The 17,702-nt window shown below is 38.6% G+C and overlaps 1 protein-coding gene across 1 annotated transcript in view; it reads left to right on the top strand.

Moving 5' to 3' along the window:
• The window catches only part of ak5 (adenylate kinase 5), a 140,431-nt gene continuing 122,729 nt past the window's right edge, over nt 1–17,702 (top strand). The window contains exons 1-3 of the mRNA XM_041803723.1: nt 1–326; nt 4,652–4,838; nt 12,220–12,387. Coding sequence (XP_041659657.1) covers nt 267–326; nt 4,652–4,838; nt 12,220–12,387 — 415 coding nt within the window. The 5' untranslated portion in view covers nt 1–266. The remainder of the gene's footprint in view (nt 327–4,651; nt 4,839–12,219; nt 12,388–17,702) is intronic.

Here is a 17,702-nt window from a genome sequence, read left to right as displayed (position 1 = left end):
CAGTGCGTGCTAGGAGCGGAGGAAAGACGGACGAGCCACGCATCCGCATCACCGAGGAGGAGGAGGGTGGCGCGGTGGCATCGCCTGCAGGAATTCAGTTGTAAAGTCCACACAGGAGGCAAAAATGCGCTGAGAGGAGAACTGAGTGGAGCCTTCTGTCGTTAACCAAAGATTATCAGACTACCTTACGGCACTGAGACACCTGAAGGAGAGACACACTCACGCGCTCCGGACAAGTTGTGATTTCAGAGGAAATCCGGCTGGAGATGAATACCAACGATGCCAAGGAGTATCTCGCGCGGCGGGAGATACCTCAACTGTTTGAGGTGAGAGATGCGCTTCATAGGGATTAGAGGTGATGGAGACGATTTCACAGTGTGTTCTTTTACACAGAAATTCACCGAAGAAATATGCGTGGAAGGGTCATGGTAGAGGAGTCTTTGTAATTGAAATTCACCTTATTGTGGTTGATGGAGGCGCGTCTCTCAGAGGACAACGACAGGAATGGAGCGTCTGATGAATGATTTTAGACCCATTTTAAATCTTAATCATAATTACAGAGGCTGCAGTGACACGAAACAGCCATCCTCATTTTCTTTCAGTTATTTCCTTGTAGGTAAATTGGAGTGAGGCAGCCCACAGTAGAATGAGACGCAGCTGGAGAGGCTTCATGTTAATATGAAAAGTATAAATATTAACTACAGAAAGATTTATCTTATTTTGAAGTTAAATGTAGATATTACAAATAAAATATAATCAAATGACGAGAAACAAAAATGACTTTGTTGAGAGGGAAACACTTTACTGTTGTAAATAGTTGCCACAGTTTGAATTGTTGAGAGTTTGTGTCATGTTGTCATTTTTTAACTTCTTGTAGGCATTATTTTTGGAAGAACATTTACAGAAAAGCTCTGTTGAGTGAACTTTTGACCCGTGAAACAAATCACTTTCTTTTCTTGCACATGATAGACTTGAGTCTCTTTCAAGTTAACTGATGGATTTATAGTCGACCTCGCTCTTAGTAGGTAGTTTTGTTTATTTTGTTGGTGATTTATAGTCAACTATGTCTCTTTGAAGTGTATCTGTTTCTTTCTGTGGTAGTTTTGTTTATTTTGATGGTGATTCATAGTCAACTATGTCTCGTTTGTGTCTATTTGTTTCTTTCTGTTATAGTTTTGTTTATCTTGTTGGAGATTTATAGTCAGCTATATCTCTTTGAAGTCTGTTTCTTTCTATAGTAGTTTTATTGATTTTGTTGGTGATTTGTAGTCAACTATGCATCTTTGAAGTCTATTTGTTTTTTCTGTAGTAGTTTTTTTTCTTTTGTTGGTGATTAACAATCAACTCTGTCTCTTTGAAGTGTATCTGTTTCTTTCTGTATTTTTTTTCCTTTTGTTGGTGACTAACAATCAACTCTGTCTCTTTGAAGTCTATTTGTTTCTTTCTGTATTTTTTTTCCTTTTGTTGGTGACTAACAATCAACTATGCATCTTTGAAGTCTATTTGTTTTTTTTTTCTGTAGTAGTTGTGTTTATTTTGTTGGTGATTTATAGTCGACTATGCATCTTTGTTTTTCTCATTTTAGGAGTGATTTGTTTCCTTGAAGTATGTGAATTATTTTGGTAGTAATTTTGTTTTTTGGTGGTGATTTATAGCCATGTCTGTGACTGTGACTGATTGTTTTTTTTTCCTTCTATTTAAAATTCTTGTTAACTTGGTTGTTATTTAAACTCATCTTTGTGGCTTTAAAGTAAAAGGTATCTTTTGTAGTTATTTCTTTTATTTTGGTGGTGCATTTATGGCTGTTTGAACTCAAACGTTGTCATTTTAAGTAAACTGGTTTCTTTTTGTAGTAGTAAAGTTCACTTTAGAGTTGATTTGTTGTCAACGCTGTTTCTTTGAAGTAAGTTTGCTTGTTTTTAAGTAATTTTGCTACTTTAAATTGCTGACTTGTACGTCTTATTAGTGAACTTTGTCATTTGGTTTAAATTTGCTTGTCAATTTATATGAATTTATTTGCATTTTACTTATTTCTTAGTCACTAAGTTCTTTTGTGTGTTTTTTTCTGGTAGTGGTGAACTTATGTGTCTTTAAAGTTAGCTTCAGTTTCTTAAGAAAAATTGTCAGTTTTGTGGTGATTTTGTTTATGTTGGGTGGGGATTCATATCTCTTCTCGGTAAAATTTCACTTCAAAGTATATCTTTCTCTCTTTGTAGTCAATGTGTTTATTTTTGGTCCATCAACTCCGTCTTTTTCAATTTGTTCTTAATTAAAGTAGCTTCATGTCTCTTTTGGGTCAGCTTTTGTCTCTTTGAAGTTAAATTGTTCATTTAAAGTATTTTTGTTTTCTTTGGTGGTGGATTTATGTCTCTTATGGGTCAATTATTGTCTCTTTGAAGTGGAACAATTTCTTTTGTAGTAATTTTTTTTATTTTGGTGATAGATTGATATCTGTTTAAGATCAATTTGGCACTTCACAGTGTATTTGTCTTTTTTTGTAGTAATTTTGTTGCTCTTTACAGTCCGTTCATTGCTTTTTTTTTTTTTTCAAGGTTTATTTTTGGGCATTTTTGTGCCTTTATTAGACAGAGGAGGACAGTGGATAGAGTCGGAATTAGGGTCAAGAGTGGGGGAGAGACATGCAGTAGAGGGCCTCCGGCCGGATTCAAACCTGGGCTGCCTGCATACATGGGGAGCGCCTTTAACCACTAGGCCACGTGCTCCCCTGTTTATTGCTATTTTGAATCAATCTGTTTATAATTAAAATAGATTTATGTTCCTTTAAGGTCAGTTTCTTCTCTTTTGAGTGAATTGATATCTTTCCGATGTCAGTTTTTCACTTGATGAAATGGTTTATGCCTCTTTAAAGTGTGAATTATGACAAGACCTCTTTAAAAATACTATTTATCCACATAGTCCCCACGGGTATGTTATAATTAAGCTTCAGTCCTGCTATAATAAAGCCATCATAAACTCTCTCTGTTAAGCTGCGTAGACAGAACTATGAGGAATAAAATAATAAAATATTATGATTCTCCTGCGGGGATTAGTAAATTAGCCCATTCACTTAATTAGACTCTATCCCCAGTTGTTGTGCAGCTAATGTATGCTAGCAATGATTGTTTGTTTATTTACTGCCTGATGAAATTACAGTGAGTGCTGAGGTGACACACCATTACCAGAAGTGCAGAGTAAGGCTGCTGCTCACAATTGCTTCAGTGTATTCATAATCAATCAGCTGAATTAGCACATGAGATTGTTTTCAGTTGGGAGAAGCTTTGTGTTTGCTGTTGGAGGGGCTCTAAGTATGAAGGTGGAGATAAAACAAGGAGTCTCTTGGGGCCCTATTGTTCTGAAATATTCAGGAGGAAGAAATGTCACCAGAGGTGTCAAGTAACTAAGTAAAAAAACTTCGCGCCATCGGGATAGAGTGAATTTGATTGTGGTTGGACGAGAAGTACAAGCATAATATCATTCCGAAACCCAGGTTTGGTCTGTACGTGATTCATCGCGCCTGCGCACATGACACAAATCACGTCACACTCCAGCAAGGAAATAGCAGACGTATGTAGCCTAGTACGAAGATGCCTGTAGCAGAGACTCAAGAGAACTCGCGCGAAATGTCCCAACCAAGCACCAGCGAGGAGGTTGGTAGTACACATATATGATTCTTGAACGTATTTGCATTGTACTAAAATGTGTTAATTTTCAATGGGCATAAATGCGGCTGAAACAGGTGCATCCCAAATTTTTCAACATTAACATTTTAATATAACATTATAGTCATTATGGCCTTTAGAAAAATGTTTTTTGGGGAGGTGAGGTGGTGCACTATAGGCCCCTGTGGCGTGTATAAGCTTTAATCATTAATGGCATTTTTTCCTCCTTAAATTACTTTTACTTTTATACTTTAAGTAGTTTTGAAACCAGTACTTTTACACTTTTACTTGAGTAAAAAGCTTGAGTTGATACTTAAGCTTCTACAGAAGTCTTTTTAAACCCTAGTATCTATACTTCTACTTGAGTAAAGAATGTGAATACTTTTGACACCACTGAATGTCACATAGAAATGCACTTGACTTGTGTTTTGGCATCCATTTCCCTCTCGTAGTCATCACTGTGGTCAGCTTTCCTACTTGATAACTGGAGGTCGCCTGGGTTGTGTTTATTTTCCGTAAAAATTAGATGTTTTGTTCCCCCGGTGGAACCGAGCCAAGGCAACCAGATCTGCGCTTCAAAACTTCCCCTCATTAAGCCAGGCTGTTCACAACCACGGAACATCACAGCAAAAACATGCTGGGAAACATCTCCATCCTTCTTGAGCAGACTCCAGACTGAAAACTAAAGGAGACTGTGCTTTTGAGGTCATTGGTCCAGCTCTTTGGAACTCACTTCCATTGGGCTTAAGATCAGTAGACACTGTTGATTCATTTAAAAAAGCAACTTAAGACGTACTTGTTTGGTCTGGCCTTTACTTAATTTGTTGTGTTGTGCTGTGTATTCTTTTATTGTACCTTTGCATCATTGCCTGTGTTTTCCTTTATCACTTTGTAAAGCACTTTGTGACTTTGATGTTCTTGAAAGGTGCTATATCAATAAACTTATCATAATAATAATTATTATTATTCATTCCTCCCGTGTTTTTCTACAGAGCCTGCTGACGGGTCTGATGTACTACCGCCCTGATGACCCTATCGAGTACCTGGAGGGCTGTCTGAAGAAAGTCAGTGAGCTGGGAGGACCTGACAAGGTGCGGTGGGATACATTTGTGGGGCAGGAGAAGAAGTCGCTTCCTCCTCTCAATGGTGGCCAGTCACGCAGGTCTCTCTTCAGAAATGGTGAGCAGAGCACGCTACAGATCAGACACATAAAACCTGCAACAATCAGACCAGTGGGTTTTTTATAAGCCATGGGAATTTATCTACAACTTGTCTGATGCTGATTATTTGTTCAGAAATGTCATGTTCTACATTGAAAAAAAAACTCAAATCTTAGCAAATGTTTTGCCTGATTTCCGCTCCACATATCTCATTACACTTAATATAAGCCATACGCTAAAGAAAGAGATCATTAAGTTTCTTGAAATGAGAAAACCATCTAATTAAAAAAACTAAATTTCCTCTGCTACCTTCACTGCAAAATATTTTTAACACATTTGAAGTCCCAAAAACAGGAGCTGGACTCAGGGGCATTAAGTTCAAGGGCTGTCACAACACTGCACTTTGAAACTTGGATATGATAGAATTTAGACTTACTGCCCAAGCATGTGCCCTGTTCCTTCCTGTGGGCTCAGACTGGGTTGAGACAAAGGGGAGCCAAAGGCATCCTGTCAGACGAAGAAGTATTTTGAGGGATTTTCTTGTAATAGTTTCAGAAAACTTCCTTAAGGGCAGACCCAATGCACATATTCAGACAAGAGATGCACTGCCCTGCCATGGTCCCCTTTCTTCTTTCCAATAAAAAATACTCTCTGAGTTGTTTATTTGCCAAACAGTTTTCGTGAAATGAAAGTTTTTGACATAATGGAGGAGAAAAGCTGATAAAAAGTGGCACTGCAAGCCTGCACCACTCCAAAAAACACATTGAAAGAGTGTAGTATGAGTGAGAGACAGAGAATATGGCACACAGTTACACACAGGAGGGAGAAAAAAGAGCAAATACTTCAATTAACCATATGTTTATGTGCAACTCAGTTTCTAAGCAATATGATAAGATACATCACAAGACAAGAAAAGTTGAGTCTAGACGAGATGATTGGAATAATACATTACGATACGATAAGAGACAAGAAAAGTCAAGTCTAGACGAGATTATAGTAATGATACGATACCATAGGGGTTGAGACAAGACAAGACGGACAAGACAATTGGAATGATGTAACATATTACTATACAAGAGGAGTTGAGACGAGATAAGAGCATGGAACAAGAGACAAAACAATATGGGACAAGATGGGATGAGTCAAGATGGGATGATATGATACAATATGAAACGAGAGAATACAAGATGAGTCAAGATAAAACGAGATACACAAAACGATAGGAATGCTACAACAAAATACAATACGTTACGATACAAGATGTGACAAAGTGAAACAAGTTGAGTCAAAATGAGACAAGACAAGATGATAAGAATGATATGACACAACGCAATACGATACAAGACAAGACAAGATGATAATGATAAGATCAGACAAGACAAGACCAGATACAATACAATATGATACAAGAAGAGAAGAGCCAAGATGATATTAGACAAGGCAATAGGAATGATTTAATATGAGACAAGACAATACGATGAGACAAAACAATACTGTATACTATACTACACGATGTGGTATGACATGGTATGATATGGGACAAGATGAGTCAAGACAAGATGATAGGAACGATATGACACAGTACAAGACAAAATAAAACTAGATGAGTTGAGACGATAGGAAAAATGTAATATGAGATGAAATGATATGATGAGACGAGAGGATACAATATGATATAGTACGATATGATATGACAAGATACAATATGAGACAAGATGAGACAAGATGGTAGGAACGATACAACACAATACAAGAGACAAGAGATGATGATATGATGAGACCAGACAAGACCAGGCCAGACCAAACCAGCCGATCCAATTCTACTCCAAACAGTACGATACAAGATGAGATGAGACGAGATAAGACAAGATGATAGGATCGATACAATATGAGACGAGGTGAGTCAAGATGAGACAACACAACAGGAATTATACAATATGATAAGATACGATATGAGACGATTCGAGCTGAGTTGAGTTGAGACAAGAAGGTAAAAATGATACAATTCAATTCAATACGATATGATTCGAGACAAGATAAAATGAGCCGAGACAAGATGATAGGAACATACGGTATGATAAATACGATACGATTATGCACTATGTAGAAATCAGCCGGGATGGATATCTCCCAGTAGAACAAACAGAGATGCCCTTGGTGCCCAAAGTTTTGTAAATTCATGTTGTCAATAAGCAGAATTAGCAGAAGAACACTTTCAGAATTGCAGATATCCTTTGGCAAAGTTTTTGCGAAGTTGTCAGTGTATTTTTACAATTTAAGCAGGAACTAAAATCTTTGATTCAACAAAGTTTTTGTACCTCTTCATACTATTGATCATCTAAATATCAAAGTCAGTGTTGCTTTAAAACAGATTGTATCATGAAGTATGAAAGTACTGAAAAGTTTGACAACCTTACTTGTTACAGAGTAATAAATAAGGATCATTAGACTTATGACCCACCTTGTGGATAAGACTTAACTCAATATTTAAATTCCTGAGGCAAAATTAGACAGTTTTATGATAAACATTATTATCCTTATTTTGCAAGGAAAAATAACTTTGTAATTATTGCTAGTAACTGTAATAACTGCAGACACAGCACCTTTATGTTGGTGGAATATCTCCATTTTTTCAGCCATCAAACAAGAGAAGTGTCAAGCTCCCAACATAAGATCAATCAATCTTTATTTATATAGCACTTTTCATACAATGCAATGTAGCACAAAGTGCTTTACACACAACATACAGTTTAAAGAAAAATATATTAGTCCAACCACGCAACCCCCAGATGGCAGGGTGCAGAAGTGGGCGTGCATTTAGACTTTTATAGTCAGTATCTAACATGTATCAGTATTTGATGGTTGTATTCATCCATTTAAGAGAAATTCCAAGCATGAATATGATACTTTACTGTCTTTTCATTGAAACAACACAGTGATAACAGTATAAAACAGATCAATAAAGCCACAAATGGGCACAAACGAGCTTTAGACAGCAAAGTAGAACAAGGTTATAAGGCTCCTGAGAATAATGCATTCAAAGTACATTTGCAGAGTGAAGGTGGGCATGATAAAGAAGTAAATAATTCTGTAGATTAATCAATACATTTAATATGACTGTGGCCCAGAAGCAGGTCTAACGGTCTGAATATTCCTGGTGGATCATATAACTAGCTTGGCTCTGTGGACTCAAATCACAGAAGTGGAAGTAGGACTGTTTTATCTCATTATGTCTGAGTAATTTAATCAAGAGTGGAGAAAAATTCTCTGCTACGAGCCAGAATATATATTTTTTTGGCTCTTGACTTCTTTCCAAAGATGCTGGCAGCAGTTCAGCTTCCTCTCCTACACAACCACGACCAGACTGGCTCACTGTTTGAACAGGAAAGACAGTCGATATTTGTACTGCTCTCCAAAGAGCTGCACTCGAGAAACATTGTAGAAAAAAACTGTTTGAAAAAAGTTGAAGATCTTTTAGAGTATGATGAATAGGGAAGAGTGTGAGTCACTGATGTTTGCATCACTACTCTATGGTTGATTTAGTTTCCCCAAAAGAATCAGAAATGTTTGCTGAGACGCCAGAACAGCTACAAACACACCACATCCAAAACACCAGAAACGATGTGGAAAAGTAACTACTACTGCTGCTGCTACAAATGCTCACAAACACAGTCCAATGCACAGATTGCCATCACTGCCTCTTATTTACTACTTTAGTTGTGTTATTTGTGCTTATAATTTGTAGTTATGGGTTTCCACTGGGCGCCTACTTGTTACATGAGCACCCTCTGCTGGCGCCCCTTGAGCAGTGCAGCCTGTGTTGTTGCCAGTCTGCACTATGCTGTCCCTGCTGCAAGCTGGTTGAATTAACTCAGTAAAAATACTGAAAAATAATTTTTGTGCTCTTGAAAAAAGTGGTATTAATCCATGTTATTTGATTATTACAATATCCAAAATCATTATCAATCATATCTGATGATACTAAGTTGTTTGAAGTAATTTAGGCTGTGTTGTCATGCTTTGTTAGGTAAAATCATAGCTTCACTTCTGATCTCAGGGGTTTTGCTTGTTAAGCAACAGTTGGCTATATTTGCTTCTATTTCAAAAGACTTTTATAACTTTTTTCCCATAAGAGTGGCTGTGAGAAAACTAATATGCTCCTATTGATATCAGAACAAATGGCGTACCTGTGAACAAAAGTGAAAGGTTATGCCGGGGTTATCACACACACAAAAGAGATAGAGAGATAGTGTTGTCAGAAAAAAGATAGTACTTCATCAGCAACAGAGAGTGCACCATTCTATCTCATAAGATTTGCTTAATGGTCTTTCAACATCTTTATATGTCAGAGAAATCTAAAAAAAAAGGTGGAACACATAAAAATTTCTCATTAGCCCTAGAATCATCCACCTCTAGTTCATGTGCCTAAGGTACTCTTAACTGCTGTTGGGGATTTTGGGGTTTAGTGATTTGAAAAGAGAGAGAGGTTTTGGTTTCATCATAGGTCTCTGGTGTTTCTTTCTCTTTTGATGTAAATTTATGTCTCTTTGTGGTCTGTTTATTTATTGATGATTTTGTTTATTTTGCAATTTGTTCAGCTTTATTTTTAACGTTGTCTCTTTTAAGTTATTTTGTTTCTTTTAGTAGTCCGTTGTCCATTGTTTCTTTTAGCGTCAATTTTTTTGTTGTTGTTGTTTATTTGTTTGTTTTTTAAATCAATTTTTAAAGCTCTTTGTTCTTTTTTCATTGTCAGAATTTGGTTTTTGTTGTTATTTTGTTTCTTTTTAACTCATTTTGTTTATTTTTGCAATATTTTGTTTTTAAGTCTCTTTGTTACTTTTAAAGTCATTTTTGTTTCTAATTGCAGTCCTTTAATGTCATGTTTTCTGTCTGAAGTTCAGTTGTTTCTTTTTTAGCCTAATCGTTTTGTTTCTTTTTGTGGTAATTTGTTTAGAAATCCATTTGTTTTTAAATAACATTGTTTGTTCTTGGGTCAATTAGTTTCTTAGAAGGTCAGTTTTCTCCGTATTGTTGTGAGATTAATTCAGTTTTAGTTGTCCATTTGTTTCCCTTTGTAATGGATTTGATTGTTTTTGTTCATTGATTTCCTTTGTGTGGTCAGTGTGATTATTTTATAGTTCATTTCTTCCGTTTTTTTGTAGTCCAAGTGTTTTCTATTTATTGTCAATTGGTCTCCCTTTTTTGTTGTACATTTATTTCTGTTTTTGTTGTCCATTTGTTTTCTTTTCGTAGCGAATTTGACTATTTTTATGTAATCAATTTGTTTGCTTTTTTGTCTTCCAATTATTTCCTGTGTAGTCAATTTGATTCTTTTGGTTATCAATTTCCTTCCATTATTTAGCAAATGTCATTCTTTTTGTTTTCAGTTTCTTTCCTTTATATAGTCAGTTGGATTCTTCCCTGTCCATTTATTTCTTTCTTGTTGTCAGTGTTTTCCTTTTACAGTCAGTTTGATTGTGTTTGTGGTCCATTTGTTTTCCTTTTCGCTGTCCATTTATTTCCTTTTTGTAGTACATTTAATTCTTTTTGCTGTTCTTTTTTTTTTTTTTTTTTTTGCTGTCCATTTATTCATTTTTGCAGTCAGTTCAATTCTTTTTGTTGTCCATTTATTTCCTTTTTGAAGTTAATTTGATTCTTATTGTTGTCCATTTATTTTTCCTTCCCTGTCCATTTATTTCATTTATTTTAGTTGTCACTTTGATTTTGTTTGTTGTCCATTTATTTCCTTTTTGTGGTCAATTTGATTGTTTTTCTTTTGTCCATTTTTTTCTTTTGTGTTGTCAATTTTCTTCTTTTTTATGTTTTTATTTTTCTTTGGAGATGGTTTGCTCGGGCAGCAGCTGCCATCTGATTATGGGACGCTGGGGTTTGTGTGTAAGCTTGGGCGCGCACGGCTCTGTTACATCTTTGTGTGAATTGCTCATTGTGGAACAGAGACGGGCACTACTTTTCACCTTTATTGCGGAATCTCTGTGTAAAAACGGCTATTTTTTAGTATAAGCATAGTCAACATAGTCTGACTAAAATCCTGAAAATTCAAAGAAAGGCTAAGTCAAGAGTAAATTCTAGCCACCTCTAGTGCTGCATTCAGCTACATAAGCTAATCCACCTCTGATGATCACATGCAGTTAATCATTCACATCCGTTGTGGTTATCTGTTAGTTTCCAGCTGTGGTTTTACTTTGCATGATGTAGGCAGCAGAGGAAAGTCAACTTTGGCTCATGTATGCTAATGACATTCCCCTTTTTATTATATTTTTTTGCATCATGAAATCAGTCGTTTCTTTGTTCGATGGAGCAAGGCACAGACACACCCATGAGAATAGAATAAACCAATGTGCATGAGTTTTGCATTTTAAAGCTTACAGACGCATCACTCAAAACAATGAACAATGCACTAGTGAGGAGGAGGTTTTCGAGAAGAAGGATCTTCAGGAGGTGTTGAGGGTGGACTGAACACAAATTCACAACTCAGAAAAATTTTAAGCTCACACTGTCTAAACTGTATAAATATTCTGGCAACATTTTGGTACCCACACATATCGATTCAGCCAGTGCTCTCTTTCTCTCTCTCTTTCTTCTGCAGCAGCTTTTGGTTAAAACTATGACTGGAAGTCTAAAGTTTATTCCACTTCTCTTCATGTGTTTGTAAGGATGCCTTAAAGCTCAGCAGCTGCAGCATCAATCTGCCAGGAGCTGCAGCCTCATCAGTGATAGATTCTTTTATCATGCGAGTCATCTCCCGGCCGACGGCTGAAGCTCAAATCTGTCATGTTTTAAATTATATGTTGGGATGAAATGTTGCTCTTGTTTATGAGTGTTCCTCATCATGGCTTGATTGACTGTTTCAGAAGGAAAGTAAACATCTAGACCCGGGCAACGGCAGCATTAGCTTTAATTTACAGTCGTTTCTGTGTTTGCTGAAATGTGTCATCTCAGCAAGAGCAATTTGTGTGTTTTCACATCTTTATCACAAAATTATTTCTCTGTTTTCTTTGGATTCAGTTAAACCACAATGATGAAAACAATCTCAGCATTAAATTTGGTTCATTAAATAAAAGCAGCTCTGCTTCCTTGGACCATGCTTTAGTGATTTGTATCTCTTGGTAAATGTTATAATCATTGCTTTGATAACAGGAGACTGCAGTCTAATTTCCAGCAGAAGCTCATTTACATCAAACTCAGTGTTTGATTGTAACAACACATGCAGCGTTGTGTTGTTGCATGTTGTATTTTCCTCTGAAATGGGGCTTGTAGGGTTTGTAATTCAAAGTACAAAATCAAACCTTAATTTGTCTTACATACTGATCAAACATGAAAAGATGGATTCATTCACTCAGATAAAATGTGTCTCATCTTTGCGTGTCTGTTTGTTCCAGTGTTGCCAGACAGTCCCAACTTTCCCTACAGACGCTACGACCGCCTCCCTCCCATCAGCCAGTTTTCCATTGAGAGCGATTCCGACCTGTCAGAGACCGCGGAGCTCATAGAGGAGTATGAGGTGTTTGACCCGTCCAGACCGAGGCCCAAAGTCATTCTGGTCATAGGTAAGACTCAGACAAAACATGCAAACACTAAACAAGGCCTGGCTCACAATCTCTGTTCTATTACATTCCAAAGATGCTTGATGGGGTTGGGCTCTGGGCTCTGTGCAGGCCAGTCAAATTCTTCATCAAACCATGTCCTAATAGTATACTCCTGCAATCACATGTCGATGTGTCCTGCTTCATTGGTGGCATGTAAATGGATGGGTGTGAATGGGATTAGCTTATACTGATGGCCAATTCTGTGGTGTAAAAGTGCTTTGAGTCCATTTACCATTTATAGTCTTTGTTTAGTGCACTGGGGCACAGCCGTGTTGGCATAGAGAAGGGCTTTCAGGGTGTAGGTTTAGCTCAGTGGGTAGAGCAGGCTCCCATATAAAGAGGCTGTAGTCCTCTACACACTGGTCACAGGATTGATTCACAGGATCCATTCCCAGTCACTACACTGTCTGGTGCATGTCTTCCCCCACTCTTCACCCTCTTAACTCCTGTCTCTTTTCAGCTGTCCTATCCAAATAAAGGCAAAAGCCCCAAAAAATAATCTGAAAAAAGAAAGGGGGCTTCCCCAAACTGTCGCCACAGAGTTGGAAGGATAGCATTGCCCTAAATGACTTATATGATATGCTAAAGCATTAAGAAGGCTCTTCATTGGAGATGTGATTTTACTGTGATTTACATGGTCTTTCACTCTGTGGCTGAGTTGCTGTTGTTCCTAAATGCTTCCACTTTCTGATATCACTTACAGTTGACTGTGAAATATCCAGCAGGGATGATATTTCATCTCTTGCAAAGATGACATCATCACAGTACCACGCTTGAAGTCACTGAGCTCTCCAGAACGACGCATGTAGCATAACAAATGTTTCAAATGGAGACTGCATGACTTGGTGCTTGATTGTATACACCTGTGGCATCAGGTCTGATTGAAACATCACTGTCCCAGCACATTGGGGCTAAGTGAAAACTAGATCTTCAGTGCACAACTCCCTTGAATTGAGCCTGAAAGAGTAATAGTTACATTGTGAATGTGGATATCACTGCAGGTCAGTGGGAGATCATTTGAAGCAACAGATGAACAGAGAGATTATCCAGTCAGACACAGCACAGCAATGGCCATGGACTTTGTTGTTCTGGCTCAGTTTTTCCTCATCAACAATAGACATAATGCATCATGATTGGATTTCAGGCCAGTTTTTCTTTAAACTTGCTAAATTCATTGTAAACTGGCCCTATTTGCAGCAATTTAAAGCCCAGTCTCTGTGCTGGCACTCCCACTGGTTTCTCAATAAAGTGTCCATGCTGACTGGCATCTCCTGTGGTCAGAACCACAGGAGAATACTTCATACAGCCTCAGTTCAAAAATAACAAACCATCCCTGTACAGTGGTTTGAGAACCAATAGGAGGCATTACATTGCCTACGTCTGTCTCCATACAGTCCATACTTTATGAAGCATTGTCTGCTGTTTTGGATTTGCTGCATTCATGAGGATTACTACAAGCTCATGTTTTCCATTAGGCTGTTAGTCATTTTATATGTATCAGATGGCGCAGACAGAGTCTTCTTAATCCTTCCAATGAATGCATCCTCCTCCTTCATTATAAAATAGTAAATAGAAAAAGGTAGAAGTCTGCATTTGCCTCAGTAATAATCTAAAAATACACGCTCTGTATGAGTATCTCCCCATGCGTATGCGTGCTCTATCTGTGTGTTTTTTCCTGGTATTTTCTAACGCTGCCTCGCCTCTCTGTGGATATCAGCGAGGAAATCTTGTTGCATGTCACTCACTGCGTTAGACACTTACACTCCCCTAATCTTATTTCCTTGATGGGCTTGCATTAGCCCGTCAAATGCATTCATTAATCTTATAAATTAAGCACGTCGGCCACACAACAGGAGAAATGACAAAGGTTGAGCTGCAGTGGAAGTGCTGCTATTTATAAACCCTTCTGAAAATGTTTGATTTAAGGTTCAATGTGTCAGACAACCTGATGGTAGAGTGGTGACTTTGGTTTCGCTGTGTGGACCTGGGACTTCGGCTATAGTGTGGATGACAGTTATTTGTCCTTGCAGCACAAAGCCAGCTCTGATATTGTATTGTGAGCGCACTGTACCAGTTTTTAGCTGGATGTGTTAGGGTGGCAGCAGCTGTCATCTCTTTTGAGGTTCAAGGCAAATGTTTTTATCTGTCAGGTTTGCAGCGATAGACACGGAGTGACAAAGATACGTTTGGTCAGGAAAAGGCTGTGAGGGGATGTGGTCGAACATTACGAAACACACAGATCTGAGATAAAGTGCACATTTGCTAAAAATATATTATAGCTTCTTTCTCTCTGTCCCATTTTCTCCAACAAAACACTTCATGTTTCTGTCCTCTATCTAAGGATATGTCATTAAATGTATTAGTATTACGTTAAGGTACAATATGGAGAATTTTTTTATGGAAATGTCTATATTTATTTTTGTAAGTGGCTACTCTTGTTTCATAAACCTTGCACAAGTAAGGAAGCCTGTGTTTGGTAGATTATTTCTTTGTTGTAACAATGCTTCTTGGCAATAAATCTTATACCACTGAAAAGCATGATTATTTGCCTTTTAAATGGTGCCACATTTGTAAGGAATGTACATTTGTAGGATGAGCAGCAGAGCTGAGTATGTGGGTTGGACCCATGGAGTATTTGCCAGATCTTCTCTGCCAGAGCCAAACAGCCCATTTTGCTTTTGACTCTTGTTTGGTGGACTAGATGGTTGAAGTCTGAAGAAACAAGACCTTTTGTCAATGAAACAGTTTATTCATTTAACAAACAGGAGCCTCAGAAGCATGTGGAAGAACCATACACAGCCACAACAGCCTGGCACCTCCTCCTCATGCTGGTCACCAGCCTGGTCACACACTGCTGTGGGATGGCATCCCCTTCTTCAACCAGCATTGGTCACAGATCAGCCAATGTGGTTGTGTTGGTCACTCCGACACAAACAGTTGATCCCACAAGTGTTCAATGGGGTTGAGGTCAGGACTGCTGGCAAGCCATTCCATCCTCTTTACTCCCAGATTCTGGAGGTACTCTCTGATAAACCCCGCTCTGTGGGGGTGAGCGTTGTCATCTTGTTCAGTCCCAGACCATAGAGATATGGGATTGCCACTGGTTGCAGAATCTTTTCTTGACATCTCTGCATTGAGATTGCCTCCAATGATGACAAGCTTCATTTTTCCAGTGAGGGAGATGTCTCCCCACACTGTCAGTCTGCCTCCACCAAAAGATGTTACTCTATCGGTGCACTGATCAGCATAAGGTTTTCTGCATCTTCTCCACACTTACGATCTGACTGCCATGGGCAGAATCTGGACTCATCGATGAACTCAATATTCCTCCACATGGTCAGGTCCCAGTGCACTATGCTGACACCAACGCAAACGGGCCTGACAGTGAAAGGCAATGGCGGAATAAGCTGCTTGGCACTGGCAGAGAAGATTTGGCAAATCTTTCATGGGTGCAACCCACATACTCAGCTCTGCTGCTCATCCTATAAATGCATGATCCTTATTGCCAAGAAGCATCGTTACAACAAAGAAATAATCTACCAAATATAATTTCCTTACGTTTTGTGTTAATTCTATATTCAGTGCATTCAAAAAGTTTTTAGATCCCTTCACCAAGGCATTTTTATTCTCATGAATCTACACTCAGTCTGCAGAGCTCAAGGCACAGATCTGGTTAAAGCCACAAGAACTTCTGCTGCACTGAAGGTTTCCAAGAGCACGGTGGCTCAAATGGAAGATGTTTGGCACAACCAGGACTCTTCCAAGAGCTGGTCATCCAGCCAAACGGAGCAATCGAGGGAGAGGGGCTTTATTAAGAGAGGTGACCAAGACTCCGATGGTCACTCTGACTGAGCTCCAGAGTTCCTGTGTGGAGATAGGACAAAGTTCTAGAAGGACGACCAACACTGCAGCCCTCCAATGATCCAGGCTTTATGGCACAGTGGCTAAATGGAAGTGAAAAAAAAAACACATGAAAGCCCACCTAGGAGTTTGCAAAAAACTCCAAGTGAAAACCAAAGGGGTTGACATACATAGTGTTTTCAATATGGCAGTCACTGTGGGTTGGTCTCAAAGCCCCCTTCTGTAACCAAAAGGCTGACATCACTCAGGCTTCGTCCAATATTTTCTCAAGTCTGGTTTGAAGATCAAAAGAAAGCAGGCTTTACCACCCACGCATGTACAAGACAGCCACAGCAGAAGACTAAAGGATTAGATGTACCACATTGTCCAAGTCTGACAAGCCTGAAAGTTTCCCACAGTAGGAGCTTTAATGTGATGCACTGAAGAGTAACTCGCCTGGTACTTTGGACCCTTAACCCAGAGCTAGTGTTCTTTTTAATCCAATATTGTTGTTTTGGCTGGTCTACCTTAACACAGGACAAAGTGAAAGCTCTCTGCCAGGAACCAAACTATATATATTTTTGGCTCTTGACGTCTTTCCAAAGATGCTGGCAGCAGTTCAGCATCCTCTCCTACACAACCACAACCAGACTGGCTCACTGTTTGAACAGGAAAGAGAGTACATATTTGCTTTGTTATCCCAGGAGCAACTTTGTAGATACATTGTTGAAACTGTGGTCCAACTCCTGAAAACCCAGCAGCGGAGGACTGAGTGAAGAGTTGCTTTTAAATTTAGGTTCCCAGAAGGGTCAGAAACGTTTGTGGTGGCAGCAGAACAACAACAAACACACCGCATCTAAAGCTCCAGATAGAAAAAGGAGTAAGCACTGCTACTGATCCAAACCTGCGGTGTTCACAAACACAATCCAGAGTGAAGATTTCAGCCTCGAACATTGCCTGTGCTGCTTTTACTGAATGCTGGATATGTTGGCAGATCATAGATGTGATGACCTATTCTACGGTTGACTTCAAATTCAACCCAAGTATGTTTTTATCATTCACCATTTGAATTGTTTCATTTTGAATTCAAACATGTACTTTCTCTGCTGATGCTTGCAAAGCATGCAAGCTGCATATTTATATTAAAGACATCTTTTCCTAATTTTTCAACCACAGACTGTTGAAAACATGGCCATAGTCTTAGTGATAACCCCCATTGCTTTAGTAGTTGAATAATGAGGTTGCTGGTCGTAGAAGTGCTATCTCCATTTTACTTTTGGTCAGTGTAGTAACATGCAAAGAGGGGGAGCTGAGGTGGACCATTAACCTCCTCATAAGCAGCTACAACCAGGCCAAGAGTGGCTAATCTGGAGAACCATGAGTATTCCCAGTGGGCCAGGCTGGATTTGCAGCTGGGAGGGTGCCGGGGTGCAGCG

Source organism: Cheilinus undulatus, linkage group 13 (genome assembly GCF_018320785.1).
Source record: "Cheilinus undulatus linkage group 13, ASM1832078v1, whole genome shotgun sequence".
Lineage (NCBI taxonomy): Eukaryota > Metazoa > Chordata > Actinopteri > Labriformes > Labridae > Cheilinus > Cheilinus undulatus.
This window is presented reverse-complemented; position numbering and strand designations above follow the sequence as displayed.